This window comes from Bombina bombina, chromosome 3, assembly GCF_027579735.1.
Source record: "Bombina bombina isolate aBomBom1 chromosome 3, aBomBom1.pri, whole genome shotgun sequence".
In the NCBI taxonomy this organism is placed as follows: Eukaryota; Metazoa; Chordata; class Amphibia; order Anura; family Bombinatoridae; genus Bombina; species Bombina bombina.
The window spans coordinates 447166932-447184472 of NC_069501.1; the positions used below are offsets into that span (position 1 = coordinate 447166932).

The 17541-nt window shown below is 38.8% G+C and overlaps 1 protein-coding gene across 4 annotated transcripts in view; it reads right to left on the reverse strand.

Moving 5' to 3' along the window:
• Positions 1-17541, reverse strand: part of LOC128653409 (membrane cofactor protein) — a 200444-nt gene that overhangs the window by 72409 nt on the left and 110494 nt on the right. For 3 of the 4 annotated variants that reach the window (XM_053706671.1, XM_053706670.1, XM_053706668.1), the window contains exons 1-2: positions 13774-13860; positions 3945-4044 (exon numbers count right to left, since the gene is read on the reverse strand). In XM_053706671.1, the coding sequence (XP_053562646.1) occupies positions 3945-4032 (88 nt within the window). In that variant the 5' untranslated portion in view covers positions 4033-4044; positions 13774-13860. Of the gene's footprint in view, positions 1-3944; positions 4045-13773; positions 13861-17541 lie in introns of those variants that run through there. The other variant, XM_053706669.1, reaches the window with a different exon arrangement.

Here is a 17541-nt window from a genome sequence, read left to right on the forward strand (position 1 = left end):
GAAGGGTTATGCAGGTCATTGATTTTTGCTGGAGGAGAGGTGAGGGTCGGTATCGGGATGATGTGTCGGAGGCCTTCCTGCTGTCCCTGGACGCAGAGAAGGCCTTCGATAGAGTTGCATGGGAACATCTGAACAATACCTTAATGTGCTTCAATGTCGTGGGAAATTTTGCACAGACTATCCGGAACATATATTCGAGACCAGTGGCCAGAGTTCTGACTAATGGTATGTTCTCCTCAGACATTGTCTTGCAGCGAGGCACGAGACAGGGGTGTCCCTTGTCCCCTCTGCTTTTCGACTTGGCGTTGGAGCCTTTGGCCGTTAAACTTCGGCAGAGCTTCCCGGGCGTCAAAGTATACGGCAGGCCACAACAGTTGGCCTTGTACGCTGACGACATGCTGCTATTTGTTGAGGATCCGGCCGAGCATGTTCCTAATATCCTTAGGATCATTCAAAACTTTGGTAGCTTTTCCGGCTATAAGATCAACACAGGAAAGTCGGAAATACTGTGGCTAAACAAGCACTCGGCCAGCAAAGGGACCTACCCCTTTACTGGGAATGGATTAACCTATTTAGGCATCCAACTGCATAGAAATCCCCACAACTTATATGATTCGAATCTTTCAAATCACTGTGCCAACTTGTGTAAACAACTACAACAGTGGAGTTCACTACCATTATCACTACCATTATCACTACCATTATCAATCATGGGACGAATCAGTCTCGTCAAAATGGTCACGCTGCCGAGGCTGCTTTACCCCATGCTTATGCTACCCTTCCTACTGAATAAGAGAGATCTGAACTCCTTGAACATGGCAGTCAAAAAAATTGTGTGGAAAGGGGGGAAGCCTCGCATAGCGTCTGCACACCTGCAGCAAGCGTACAACTCAGGGGGCTTGGGCCTGCCAAATTTCAGAATGTATAACTGGGCGGCCCTGATCAGGGTGGTCCTTGACTGGCAATTGGGTACTTCCCACTTCTGTGATATTGATTTGGAAAACGCTAAACTGAAACCTATAGACCTAACATACTTGCCACATCTAAAGGCAGCTGAAACACCCCCACACATCAAATCCCCTATCCTCTATAAGGGACCATTGGCAGCCTGGCGCATGGCTCATAGATACTTGGGACCTCGGTCCCCTTCCGCTAAATTACTGCCCATAGTGGGCAATCTCGAATTCCCAGCAGGCACAGATACCTTGCCCTTCCGTCAATGGAAGGATAAGGGAATAAAGACAATTGAAGACTTATTGAACCCCCGGACACACACGGTTAAGACTTTTACGGATCTGAGAACTAGATATGATATCCCCAAGACGCAATTTTACGCTTATCTCCAAATATGCCACTATATTGATGATCTTAAACAAAAGGATCCAAACTTCTGGAGCACCCCGGTGTTTGCTATCACACAAACTTTATTTAAATTGGGGAATTTCTCGATGTCCAGTATATATAAGACATTTATACATAAGTCAATGACTGACTGTCAAAGCATCACTTTAGATAAGTGGAGGGTAAGAGGAGTGAATGATATCACCAACATAGACATCCAGAAAAGTTTGGAGCTAACTAAGAAGGCAACACTGAGCATGCCCCTGCATGAGTCACAAGTGAGAATGTTGCATTTTGATTACATCACCCCTAATAGGATCTCCAAATGGAATCCACACTTGCCAAACAGGTGTGGCAAGTGTGGAGCTGCGGCTCCAGATGTCCCACACTATTTCTATTACTGTCCCCTGGTGAGACAGTTTTGGGCCAGACTGCAATACTGGCTTAAAGGCATATTGGACACCTCAGTTGCCCTACAGCTAGACCATATATGCTTTTTTAGATGGCGCGACACTCCTCACAAATACCACACATTGCTGACATTGACGACGCTGCTTGCCAGACACTGCCTACTATGTTTATGGACAGATAGAAAACCACCAACTATGGGGCAATTTAAGAGCAAACTATTTAAGCATCTATTCATTGAGCAGTTCGACGTCAGATTGGACACTGACCATAGACTAAGACCCTTTTTAACAAAGTGGGGACCCTTTTTGAAAAAACAGACTCCCACAATACAAAGACAAATACTCGGCCCATTTTCCCAAACGAAACTCTTTTAGAGGCATCCCTAAGGGGAGAATGGACAGCACTATATGATAAAGACGCGTCAGTAGTGGATGACAGACAGGGTGAGATCCTAATTTCACAGGTACTATAGATCGGAAAATTAAGACCCAAGCTAGAGGCCAGGTATGGAACAGGGAGGGGGAGGGGGAGGGAGACCCCTTAGAAATAACTTTTTTTTTTCTCCCAAATTTAGGGGAGTCCCGCCAGACCCCAAGGTACATTTGGAACCACCCATGGGTGAGGTTACATGTTGATGTAAGGTGTTAAGTTATAAATGTATAAAAATAAAAAAGTTAAGGGGGGAAGAGAACGGCAAAATTCTGATAATTATCAATCTCTAAATTCTAAACAGGTGTAAGATGTAAGAGACACAAAGCACCACTGTCAAGTTAGATTCTGGTTGTGGATCTCAACATTTGTGGGATGCAATTGATATGTTATTTGTATATTTATAGACAAGTTGTAACTGTTTCTGATCCCCTTTTCTCTTCAATAAAAAGAATTAAAAAAAAAAAAGGCCAACAACAATAAAAATAATAAATTGCAGAATGGTATAAATAAAAATGATATAATCACTATAACCAAATCACTGATACAAATCCCCTTGGATAGCTTGACCTATGATAAAATGTAATAACTAATACTAGAAGCATTTTTGCTAATGGAAGTTTATTGCAAAAATGCTTCTATGTAAATTTGAAATGTAGCCATGTACATTTGAATTTTGACCTTTCTATTTCTTTTATAATATATTAAATAAATAGTCTCCACCCTACAATGGGACAATTTATTATAAAGTCTATCCATATTTACCTAAGAATACAAACTTTTGGAGGGCCCAATAAAGTTTTGAGCCAAGAAAATTTGTAGAGCAACTTGAGATATGAGATACACACAAGAGTTGGCAGTAGATGGAGTCCAGGATAGCCCCTCCCACCACTTTTTTCCACTCTCAGTAAAATACATTTATGGGTAGAAAACTGTAATATTAAAGGGCAACTAAACCCAAAATCTTTCTTTCATGATTCAGATAGAGAATACAAATTTAAACAACATTACAATTTACTTCTATTATTTACTTTGCTTCATTTTTTATATATCCTTAGTTGAAGAAAAAGCAATGCACATGGTGAGCCAATCACACTATGTGCAGCAACCAATCAGCAGCTACTGAGCATATCTAGATATGTTTTTCAGCAATGAATATCAAGAGAATAAAACAAATTAGATAATATAAGTAAATTAGAAAGATGTTTAAAATTGCATTCTCTTTCTAAATCTTGAAAGAAAAAATGTGGGTTTCATGGCCCTTTAAGATATGCCAGATAACAGCAGTATTCAGCAAGTTGATACTCACTTTTACCCACCTTGTGAGCCAATAGCAACAAACATTTTCCCCACTGATTTGAATATGAACTGCAAACAACTTTCAGCTGCCTTAATTCAGCTACAGCAAAATAAAAAGCCAGCAAACATGTAAATAATAACAAATAATTGAAATGACAAGAAAGTAATAAATCATTAGATTTACAAAGGTTAAGCAGACTAGGCAAGATAATGTGTTGCTCTCTGCTGTTAAATTACACAACTGTTCTGTGAAGTTACTTAATTGAAGCCAAAATAAATATGAAAATGATTAACTAATGATGTTTGTTTGAGCTAATAAGTTATTGGCTAGGTAAATGTTTTATTCATTCTTCTTTAGTCCTTGAGTTTGACCTCTGGAAGTAAACAGCATTATGTATCATTACACATTTCAACATCCTAATATTTTGATATTACTTTCTCAAGCAGCTAGTTGTAGGGCTTACTGTAAGCTGTGGTGATGCCTAGCAGAGTGAGGCAAAAGATGGCCGACATGTAAAGGTTCCGTTCATTGGTCTTTGGGATCTTCATCATTTTGTTCAAAATCTTCATTTTTTGGAGAAAAAGAGACATTAATCATAGATAATATATATTAAAGTGCATTAAAGGGACACTCAAGTCAAAATAAACATTTATGATTCAGATAGAGCATTTAGTTTTAAGACACTTTACAATTTACTTCCATTATCAAATTTTGCAAAGTTTTTTTATTTTCACACTTTCTGGGGAACAAGATCTTAGTACTGAGCATGTGCACAAGCTCACAGTGTATGTAGGAGGCGCTGGTTCACCAAAGGTCCCAGGCGATTCACTGTGTATGGATGCAACATTTCAGTGCAATATCTGTAATCAGGAATAGGAGCTCAAATATCCAGATGAAACTTTGAAGAAGCTGCAGGGCATATTCCAGTGAATCTCCTGGGACGTTTGCTGAACCAGCGCCTCCTTCTACATACATAAACAGCCCTTTGGAGAGACTGTGGGAAGGCAGCGGTTCTGAAACCAGAGGAGAGTTGATATCCATATTGTATACCTTTCTTGTTTCACAAGGTATACGTATTCTAGTCTGTGATTGGCTGATGTCTGTCACATGATACAAGGGAATGAGGGAAAAATGTATTTGCTTATTTGGAATTCAGAGTAGGTGTTTTATTATGCAATTCTACTGCATTGAGTAGTCCTTTAATACTAGTAATTTTATTTTATTCTTTGGAGTGATATTTAAGAAGTGATGCAACAAAATACAATTAAGAATTGGCATTACTCTTTAACCGCAAATGTATTTTATTACATAAAAATCTTTACCTACCCCTGCAAACAATGCAAGGCTTGTAACTATATTGAAAGAATAAGATTTTTCTCTGATAGAAGTGGAAAAACTTACAAGATCAGAAGCAAAATTACTTGTAGAACGGAAGGACTTGTGTATCTGGCCAAATGTAGCTGTCCCCTTTACTACGTGGGGAAAACTACTAGAGCCCTCCGTGATTGCACCTTGCAGCATATACGTGACATTGAAAATGAAATCACAACGTCAAGTATAGCGAGGCACTTCTTAGAATTTCACAATTCTTCCCCTAGAGATTTCAGATGGATTGGCATTGATAGTGTTAATCTGGGGATTAGAGGAGGTAATATAGATCGAATATTACTCCAACGTGAAAGCAAGTGGATCTTTAATTTGGGAACACTTACAACACAAGGTCTCAATGAAGAGAATAATTTAGGTCACTTTCTGTAATCCTATCATCAAACTAACAAGTTAATGTGTCATCAGAATATTGAATATGAGTATGACTGTCGCTTTAATAGAAAAATCTTGTTCAAAAGTTTAATGTGACATCAAAATATTTAATATAAGTATGACTGTCGCTTTAAGAGAAAAACATTTTTGCTCAACTGTAGACGCACCAGCTATGTACAAAAGATACAATTGTATGAGTTGTTTTATATTGTGGCAAAGATAAGTAACGATTTCTGGCTACATAAATGCAACATTGTATTATAAAGGAACCTATATTCACCAATATTCCGGAGGTAGTGGTGTAACGACCGGCCTTAAATAAAGGAAATGGTGAACTTTCTAACATACAGCCCGGATGAAGCCAAATCATTGGTGAAACATACGTCGGCATGCACTCAGCTTATGTCTGAGTTCTTTTAGGATCTAACTTTGTATTTATCAAGCAGCTTGGAGCTTTGCCCTACATCTTCTGTGACATCCTGCTGAAGCGTAGATGTAAGTGTAGAAGGAGAGGGTGTCGGGATTCTTTGACACTTATTAATACATATAATCTCCACGGCTACTGTTTATCAGACTTGCCTTCCGGTCGTGTTTGAGATTGCAGCGCTCCTTCCACAATCACCTACACTACGCTCATTGAATAGCGGTGGCTACTACAGATGGCTTTGACTGTTAATGCTAAGTGAAATAGCTACCTGGATGGCTTTTCATTGACCTGGCACAACCTGTTATGTGACTTTTAACGGGACTTCACTTTTTTACTGTGGATTTTACAGTCTGGAGGCTTCTTGTTACCGCCACCACGGACATTTCAAAATAAGTATTTATATGCTTTCAGTATCATTTGTGTACTGGCCAGCTGCCGATATTTGATGTTATTATGCATTTACTTTTTGTTAGCTCTCCTCAATTGATATTATGATGGTGCGTCTATAATAGATATGTACTAACCGTAATATATTAGTTTTTGTGTGAACTGTGCACAGTAGCAATGGTGTAGAATATTGTACTATATCATTAAAATACTATCGCCTAGATTACGAGTTTTGTCGGTAAAAACTTGCGGGGCTAACGCTTCTTTTTTTTCCAGCGCTCCCTTTAGCCAACGCTGGTATTACGAGTTTTCTGAATGGCTGCGTTAGCCTCAGAAAAGTGAGCGTTGAGCCAAATTCAGCTGCACTTCAACCCTCAATACCAGCTTTGCTTACGGTAGCGGTAAGCTGGAAAAACGTGCTCGTGCACGATTTCCCCATAGGATACAATGGGGCTGAGCTGGCTGAAAAAAAACCTAACACCTGCAAAAAAGCAGCGTTCAGCTCCTAACGCAGCCCCATTGTTTCCTATGGGGAAACACTTTCTAAGTCTACACCTAACACCCTAACATGAACCCCGAGTCTAAACACCCCTAACCTTACACTTATTAACCCCTAATCTGCCGTCCCCGCTATCGCTGTCACCTGCATTATACTATTAACCCCTAATCTGCCGCTCCGGACACCACCGCCACCTACATTATCCCTATGAACCCCTAATCTGCTGCCCCCAACATCGCCAACACCTATATTATATTTATTAACCCCTAATCTTCTGCCCCCTACGTCGCCGCCACCTACCTACACTTATTAACCCCTAATCTGCCGACCGGATATCGCTATAATAAATGTATTAACCCCTAAACTGCCGTACTCCCGCCTCGCAAACACTATCATAAATTTTATTAACCCCTAATCTGCCCTCCCTAACAGCGACGCAACCTACCTACAATTATTAACCCCTAATCTCCCGCCCCCAAAGTCGCCGCTACTATAATAAAGTAACACCCAATATAATTGAAATAAAACTAAATAAATTTACTATAATTAAATAAATTATTCCTATTTAAAAATAAATACTTACCTATAAAATAAACCATAAGATAGCTACAATATAACTAATAGTTACATTGTAGCTATTTTAGGGTTTATTTTTATTTTACATGCAACTTTGTATTTATTTTAACTAGGTACAATAGCTATTAAATAGTTAATAACTATTTAATAGCTACCTAGTTAAAATAATTACAAAATTACCTTTAAAATAAATCCTAACCTAAGTTACAAATACGCCTAACACTACACTATCAATAAATAAATTAATTAAATAAATTAACTACAATTATCTAACATAAAATACAATTAAATAAACTATACATTACAAAAAAAAAAACACTAAATTACAAAAAATAAAAAATTATTACAAGAATTTTAATCTAATTACACCTAATCTAAGCCCCCTAATAAAATAAAAAAGCCCCCCAAAATAATAAAATTCCCTACCCTATACTAAATTACAAAAGTAATCAGCTCTTTTACCAGCCCTTAAAAGCGCTTTTTGCGGGGCATTGCCCCAAAGTAATCAGCTCTTTTACCTGTAAAATAAAATACAAGATCCCCCACAACATTACAACCTACCACCCACGCACCCCTACTCTAAAACCCACCCGATCCCCCCTTAAAAAAACCTAACACTGCCCCATTGAAGATCACCCTACCTTGAGCCGTGCTCACCCAGCTGAGCACCGATGGGCCAGAAGAGGACATCCGGAGCGGCAGAAGTCTTCATCCGATCGGGGCAGAAGAGGTCCTCCATCCAGCCAATCCGATTGGCTAATTGGATCAGCCAATAGAATGCGAGGTCAATTCTTTTGGCTGATCCAATCAGCCAATCGGATTGAACTTCAATCCGATTGGCTGATGTAATTTTTCCTACCTTTATTCCGATTGGCTGATAGAATCCTATCAGCCAATCGGAATTCGAGGGACGCCATCTTGGATGACGTCATTTAAAGGAACCTTCATTCGTCGTTAGTTGTCGGGAAGAAGAGGATGCTCCGCGTCAGAGGTCTTGAAGATGGACCCGCTCCGCGACGGATGGATGAAGATAGAAGATGCCGCTTGGATGAAGACTTCTGCTGGATGGAGGACTTCTTCTGCCCCGATCAGATGAAGACTTCTGCTGCTCCGGATGTCCTCTTCTGGCCCATCCGTGCCCAGCTGGGTAAATAGTTATTAACGGGGGCGTGTCCTAGCAGCTGCCATGTCCAGACATGAAACTCTAGGCCTTATTTACTTGGTATACTACATATCCACTTTCCAGTTGGAGAATCAGGCATCTTTCTTGTGGAATTGAATGTAAAAAGTAAAGCTGAACCGGATGATATATACTTTGTACAGTCTGGAACTAAGGAACCGTCTTTTAAGCTATCTGGATAGACACGGCGGCTGTCTTCTACCATCTGCATACCCCCCCCCCCCCCCTGTTGGGTAAAGCAGAGCCATTTCACAGCTATTAAGTGGAGGCACAACCACTTGTCAATATGGATGTGATATCACATAATGAAATACAAGCCCTCCTGCTTGCGCTAGCCCAGAAAATGGACAAGAATTTTGAACGGCTAATGTCTGCCGCAAGAGTTCACCCCCACGTGGAGCCGTCTATGGATTTACAATTGGCGGTTGCAACGGAACATTGATGTTCAGCTTGACTTCTCACAACCTCCTCTTAGCGTGGCTGACTCTATTCTGCTTACTCCTGCTCCGCGGGAGATATCGCCCGTGGAATTGCAGGAAGTTTCTACTCTGTACAATAGCAATGGAGGCTCAGATGTTTCATTCAATATCTCTCTAGGGGGTGAGAGAACGTCTCAGGGGACGCGGCTTTCTATATGGGTAGCTATGACCGAACACCTGAAGGGCCATACCGTTTCAACTAAGGCTCCGGTTATGACCGGAGACCTAATATCTCCTGTGAGTCCCTCACAAATAGGGTCTGATGCATGACTGATATTAAATGCGCACCGGCAACCTTCATTTCTAGTGGCTCATATGCGCCTCGGGGAGCACTCCCGATGGCTCCCTTTTTTCAGATTCTCCATGTTGAGCCCTTATTATGGCAGTAGCAGGTTCAGGCACTCTCTACCATAGGAATCCACAGTATACACATCCCATTCCCTATGAACTAAACTTATTGGATTGGGTAAATTCTCTCCGACATGGACAGTCTCAATATACTTTTCAGATTGCTGTAAGAAGAAGCTGACTATTTGGGTTCATTCATAGTTTTGGGGTTAAATTACTGGTTGCATCTCAATCGGATTAGATAGAGGAATTTTCTCCAAGGTCTTCTTATGGACCATTGCACTATTCTGGACGTTATGTAATATTTAAATCCCAATGTGTGGTTTGTTTAATTTTTCCTTATAGCTCTCCATCTGCCAAGGAAGGCGGTTCAGTTTGATGTTTAATGGAGTCCTAGTTATTAGTTTGAGTCACCCTTCTTACTTTGAGTTCCTTAGTTATATAACCTGACAGAAGAAATATGTTAATGTCACATAAACAATCAGTATCTCTAGAACTAACTATGCATTGAGTCTCTCTACTCAGAAGTTACAGCAAAAGGGTTATTACAGATTGTACAATATATTTAAGTACTCTTTAGTTGGTTATAAGTGTATACCCTTTTGTTTCAACATCACATTTACCTTAGCACACAGCATAGTCTGTTTTTTTTGAGGGAATGTTGTACTATACTTCACTTCATGTCTTTAATTCTGTGGGCAGGGTTATAGCACTTAACTATAGAGAGTTATGGTTCACAAAAGATTGGAAGTTACTAGGAGGGAACTTTTGCTATTTACTTAAATCTCCCAAAACATTTTTAATTTACAATCACTTCCTACCCCAACTCCTCTCCCTTATCTGCGCTCAGCAATAAAAGCCAAGACACGCTAAGTGTACTCTCTCTACCGTAGGAATCCACAGTATACACATCCCATTCCCTATGAACTAAACTTATAAGCTATCCCATGATATCTTAGACTCTAAATCTCCGTAGTGTTCAGGTACTTGATGTCAGTCTTATCTGGTTATGGTCAATAGTTGTGTTCCTAGATGCAATAGACTTTATTTACATTTTCACTTTCAAGGGTTGTATGGCTACAAGACACCCTCCAGTATCGCTTAAATGTAGTTCTTATAGTTTGAAATGCTTTCACAGTTTTGTCGCTCTAATTGCATATATTAAGCTATATCTCTATGTCCTAATTGCTGTATTTGCAAACTTTTGGAGCTTGGCCGACATAAGCAACACAATTCTACTCCCTTTCTCAACACTTATCACTACATGAGGTTACAGACCACACAACCATGAATAGATGTTTATAAATTTATTTTGAGTAGAGCCTCAATGCTAGCAAATGCATACCTTGCAGAGTTTATTTCTTTCTGGATAGGAACTTCTATATCATACCTGGGTATACTATCAGCCTATACTAGCAATATAAACACGGACAACTACCCTACCTAATTGCCTATTTTATATATGCTTGACACTATGATTTTTACTGCATAGAGGTAGACTGTGGAAAATTTTAACAAGTTAATAACCTAATTACATGCTCATCTGAATAGTCAAAATGTACTTATGTCTTCCAAAGTTAATCATCTTAAGGCCTAGCTTAGAGAAACCTTTACACCCCACTATTATATACAATCTAGTGTTACTATATAATATTGTTATAGTTATCTCATAAGCTTCTATGCCTCTCCTTGACTGTGTTATGTATCACGTGTATGCTAATTCTGTATATGAGACCTAGCATGGCATGCACTATGCATAACAGTAGTAAAGCTGTAATTCCCATATGTACTTGGCGTCTCGTATTAATGTTTTAGCTAGCAATCTGAATAGGGATCGTCAACCCAAACCCTGACATCTATTTTTAAGTATTGAGGGACTCTTTTCTTTGGTCTTTATTAATATATAGCGTCCTATACCTTAGGGTTATACTCACGAATCTATATGTGCCATTTCTTTTCCTTTGGTCATTAGGGGAAAACATTGCTACTGGTGTAAATACTAGTTTTTCTTTTTGTTTATTCCTTTTTTTAACCTTTTGCACAACATCACTCATTATAACTCCCTGCTTACATAGGTACTGTTACACCTATTTAACAATGATTTATCTAAGCCACATATCACACCCTACATAATTATAGTAATGCATATATACACTCATTGGGGTCCAGAGACTCATCACCCACCTTTTCATAGCCCTACCACACCACAATAGCTCTCTGCTATACGCCTTGGTACTTGCAATACAACCAGAAAATTGTTTTACCGAGAGATATGGGTATATTTATCAAGCATGTTAAACTAGAGGCCTATCTTTCACACTATTTTAAGTCTAAAAGATAATTCCATATCCTCTGTTCCTATGAGTGAGAGGCCCAAATAGCAACCCTCTGAGGGGGCTCCTTGGAGAATTCATGCATAGCATATCCTTGGTTATTATAGCCTGGCTACGAGCCTTCTGTATCATTGCTAACATATATATTTATTGAAGGTTTATCATTATCTAGCTCTTAAACAGTATATACTACCTACTATATATTTTGCTCTATTATATCAGTAGCTAATCTCCAACCAATCTCTCCCTAGTCCATATAATGTCCGCTCCATATGCTAATCCCCCTTCATTCAGTTCATAAGTTTGATAAAGCCTAAGAATGACTTTAGATATTCTAGGAGGAATTTATGTTTCATCCACCCCTTTGCCCATCCCATTAAGTTTATAAAGAGCTCAATAGAGATCCTACTAAACCATAGCGTAACAACAATACTGTGCCCCTCAAACACCCGGACACGCCCCCTCTTTCCCCCACTTTTTTTTTAACCAGAGTGACTCTTGCCCGCTGAATTCCCCTTTCCCCAAAACAAAACCATTATACTAACCCCCATCTTACCACAATTTACTCTGAATAGATAACTTACTTTATGATCTCCACAGTAATTTGGGGACCATTCTTATATTTATTAAGTCAAAGGTTATAAAATGAGTTTTTTTTCTTATTATATGTCCCAGTTAGTCATCTCTGCCATACGCAAGTCTTTTATTTTTACTTTCCACACTATATATCATACATTTCATGACCCACATCTTAGATTTACTTTTAGAATCTTTGCCAGAACTTAATATAGTTGTGGGTCTGACATGGCATGTGTAACAATATTACTAATACCTCGATGTTTTAGACTTAGCCTATTTCATACTTTAAAATTGTAAAGATGTTTTTTACAAGTCTGATTTGTATCTGGACATATGTATTGTTAATCTGTTATTGTTCATTACCTCAATAAAAAACTTATTTAAAAAAAAAAAAAAAAGTTATTAACTATTTAATAGCTATTGTACCTAGTTAAAATAAATACAAAGTTGCCTGTAAAATAAATATAAATCCTAAAATAGCTACAATGTAACTATTAGTTATATTGTAGCTATCTTATGGTTTATTTTATAGGTAAGTATTTATTTTTAAATAGGAATAATTTATTTAATTATAGTAAATTTATTTAGTTTTATTAAATTTATATTTAACTTAGGGGGGGTGTTAGAGTTAGGGTTAGACTTAGGTTTAGGGGTTAGTAACTTTATTATAGTAGCAGCGACGTTGGGGGCGGTAGATTAGTGGTTAATAATTGTAGGTAGGTTGTGGCGATGTTAGGGAGGGCAGATTAGGGGTTAATAAAATGTATTATAGTGTTTGCGAGTTGGGAGTGCGGCGGTTTAGGGGTTAATATATTTATTATAGTGGCGGCGATGTCCGGTCGGCAGATTAGGGGTTAATAAGTGTAGGTAGGTGGCGGCGACGTAGGGGGCAGAAGATTAGGGGTTAATAAATATAATATAGGTGTCGGTGATGTTAGGGACAGCAGATTAGGGGTTCATAGCTATAATGTAGGTGGCGGCAGTGTCTGGTCGGCAGATTAGGGGTTAAATAATTTTATTATAGTGTTTGCAATGTTGGGGGCTCTGTTTAGGGGTTAATAGGTAGTTTATGGTTGTTAGTGTACTTTGTAGCACTGTATTTAAGAGCTTCATGTTCCGGCGTTAGCCCATAAAACTCTTAACTACTGACGTTTTTATGCGGTAGGAGTCTTGGAGGTAGAGGCTGTACCGCTCACTTCTTCCAAGACTCGTAATATCGGCATTAAGCAAATCAAATCCCAATAAAAAGATAGGATACGCAATTGACGTAAGGGGATATGCGGTAGCCAAAAGTCACGGAAGAAAAGTGAGCGGTATACCTGTACCTGCCATACTCGTAATACCAGCGCTGCTTTTTAAGGCTAACGCAGAACTCGTAATCTAGCCGTATGTTTTTTGACTAAGAGTGCTGTTTTAAGGTATCTTTTCTTTCTTGTATTTTGAATAACAATCTTTCTAGCCTACTGCTTTATTATTACAATAATATTGTAATTCAATTGAATTACAATGTATTCAATAATTTTACATTTTAAAAAATCAGAAACTATAAATATATTTACTTCAATTATGGGTATAGAAGAGTTTTATGTTGTTTTTTTAATAACACTTTTTTTTACCAAAATATTCATACATAATAAAGTGTACAGAAGTAAAAATTAATTGATTAACCTTGAACAAATGCATTTTGAAGACAATAAAACAGGTGGAACTGTTTGCAACTTACCTGCTTTGATCAAATGTAGCAGAAGAAGTAGCAGAACCTATTGTCCGCGTAGAATTCTAAATCTAGGTCTCATAAGTATAAAGTTGTTCATGCATTTAACCGGACTCTGTTAATTATTACTATTGGCAACCGTGTATAAGAGGGGGTAAGATCTTTGGGAAAGGGGCGGAGGAGTATAGACACCAATATTAACCGTTTTATGAGCACCTCTCATCAAACTAAGCAATCATTTGGTTACTTTTTAATAGTTCAGGCTAGTGTAAGATTAAAATGTGTTCTCTCTCCTCACCTTTAAGTTTCTACATAGGGCTAGATTATGAGTGGCGCCCTAACTGTATTATCCGCGCGTATTATGAGTTGATGCATTTGCTTGAGTGCAATCAAATTTAATGCGCACAACTTCAGTGCTCTGGTTAACTGTTACGCAAGACAAAAAAAGTGGCACAAAAATACATTTCAAAGTACAGTTTAAAAAATTGCATTAAAAAGTTATAAGGGCTCAAAGATATGAGGTCTCATATGTTAGAGAAAAAAGGGCTGCAAAGGGATTTTCCATACATACACCTGTCTAAATATATGTCTGTGTTTATATGTGTGTACATATGTATTTATATGTGTATATATGTATTTATAGACAAATATACACATATAAACAAATAAAAACATAAGTATATACATATATAGAAATAGTATCTAAGTGCATTGGAGCCCTTTGCAGTCAAGTAGCTGAAAACACAAAAAAATCATATTTATGCAATATTCATATTTAATAAAGTGTTTAACTGTGTATGTTTTGTATATATATGTGTATATATATATATATATATATATATATATATATAGATAGATAGATAGATAGATAGATAGATATAATATAGCATATAGCAAGCATCCACCAGGGTGCTGTATCACAAGATGCAAACAGTCATATAATAAGATAACACTCACTGGATTGTAAAGCAAAACTTAGCTTTTATTGTAGAGTATCAAAAATAAAATGGTCCCATGACGTTTCGGTGCCAACTAGCACCTTTATCAAATGGATCAATCAGTTCATCAGGCAGATGGCATAGCCTAACATTCGAAAATGAGCAAGTTAAAAACATAAGGATACTGTAGCCTTATATACACTGTGTCCAGCTCAATTGACTGATGGTAACAATGCATGTTTGCACGTCTGAGTGCACATCACAAAGGCCACGCCCCTTCCGGAACTATGGTGAACTGTAATTGGTGCAACCAGCACTGTGTTAAGATAGACCTTTTCATCCGGAGTTGGTTATGGCACATAGCTAATTTGCATTTCTGATGCTGCGGTCAAGAGAGCGTCTTTCTGTAAAACTGCAGAAATCCAAGACGATGTTGAAAGCAACACTGTGAGCAATGAACACACTTAAAAAAATCTACAGATGATGTTATGCACATTAAGATCATGAGTTCAATTAAGGTTTAGAGGGTATGGAAGATCATTTTGCAGGAATTACAGACCTGCACCAGCCATTGATACTTTAGTGGAGGTTGAATCCAATCAGCCAATCAGGTTAGAAGGCCACCATACCAGGGCAAAGGCGTCAGAAAAGCGTGTGTATTCAAGCTGATCTCTGCATAGATGATAACTGGATCATAGACAAATAGTGCCAATCTTTATCCTATGAAGGGGCCATAATCCAATTGTATGTTAAGCCCCCTAGGTTCCACCGTGTCCAAAGTATAGATACATTTTGTCTCGTGTTGGAGTAGTGTTCTACCGCGGTCACCTCCTCTAGCCAGAGGTGGTATATGGTCTATAATCATGATCCTCAGGCTGGAGACACTGTGTTTCAGCTGTGCAAAGTGGCGTGCCACTGGCTGATCTGAGGTGCCCTTCTTGATGCCCTCCCTGATAGCGTGTCTGTGGTTGGCCATATTTTCACGAAAAGATGTAATAGTTTTCCCTACATAGAAGAGGGAGCATGGACACACCAGGATATAAACAACATATGTGCTACTACAAGTTACTCTGTGTTGTATTTTGTATAGTTTATTGTAGTGTAGGTGCTGGAATGTAGGGTCCATTTGCATACCATTACAGGTAATGCAATCTCCACATTTGAAGCATCCCTTTTTGGTAGACTTGAGCTATGTGTCCTTTTGATAGGAATCCTTAGGGTCAGTTTTGACCAGTATATCTCGTATATTCCTGGCTCGTCTATAAGCCATACGAGGGGGGTTCAATCTCCAGTTTGACAGGCTCTTGTCAGTCTGCAGTATATCCCATCGATTACAGACTGCTCTGGATACACGATGATGTTCCGGAGTGAAAGTCGTGGTAAAGTTCAACCTAGAAGTCAAGGCTTGTTTCTGCAACTTAGTCCGATCCAGCAGTGTGACTTATGATTGGCCATCCAGTCGCTTTCTAGCTGTGTCAATGTCTTTCTTGTCATACCCTCTAGCCTGTAGTTTCGTGCACATAGTGTCTAGCTGAGTTTGTAGGATGGTAGAATCAGAATTGTTACTGACCACTTTTGTAAATTGGGAGGAGAATATACCCTTCTTTTGGTGGTCAGGGTGGCAACTTGTAGATAGGAGAAGTGAGTTCCTATCTGTAGGTTTGGTATAAAGAGAATTGTCAAACCTACAGTCACTATCTGTAAGGACTTTTAATACATTAAGGTCCAAAAAATGTGTATTTTGTACACTGCATTCCATTTTAAATTTAACCCTTTGAGTGCTAATGACGGCTCTGAGCTGTCACAGAGTTTCTCACTCTGGTGCTAATGACGGCTCAGAACCGTCATGAGCATTCTCCCACCTTGAGGGAGATCTGAGGGCTCCTTACTCCTCCTACCCCGGCGATCATGCCTGTAGAGTGACAGGCATCACCAGGGCTTCACGTGATGCGCGGTGACATCACACGCAATTACGTGATGACGTCACCTCGCAACTTTATTTATACTTAACAATGTTAAGTATAGGAGGAGGGGGCATGCTGCTTAGAAGCCTGTATCTCAGGCATCTAAGCAGCTACAGACCCCCAAGACCCATTGTTGGAAAGGTAATCGCCTAACCTAAGTCTTGGGGGTCTGTAAAAAAAAATAAAAAAGTAAAAAAAAAGTTTTAAAATTTTTTCAAAATTAATAATAATAAAAAAAAATATTAGCACCCAGGTGGGAAATGGCTTAGCAGCCAAAGGGTTAATGGGTGAATCAGTGTGATTCAATTCAGATACCCAGTTGTGGAGGTCTGTTAAACTCCCTGTCCAGACCAAAAACAAGTCATCTATGTAGCGGGTGTAAAAAGAGATACATGGATGCCTTAGGGGTTTCATAATGGCAGACTCATATCCCAGCATGTACAGGTTGGCGTTTACATGGGCCATATTAGACCCAACGGTCGTAACGGCCGTACCTGACAATTGGAGTATACAAAATGTCAACATCCATAGTAACTAGAATGTCGTTAGGGTGTAAACATGTATGTTGTTGAAGTTTGCTAATCATAGAAGTGGTATCTTGCAGATATGAAAAAGAATTGGGAATAACTGGCTGTAAGTGATAATCAATAAATTCTGCAATACCAGAGAAAATTGACCCCCTGGCAGAAATAATGGGTCTGCCAGGAGGGTTATCAAGACTCCTGTGTATCTTGGGTAGTAGGTACAATATTGGAACCTTAGGAAAAGATAGGGTCATGTAGTCATATTCATTCTCAGTGATGTACTGTAGTTGTAAACCACGGGATAGGGTCAGATCAACTAGTTTTTTATATTTGACAGTAGGATTAACATCC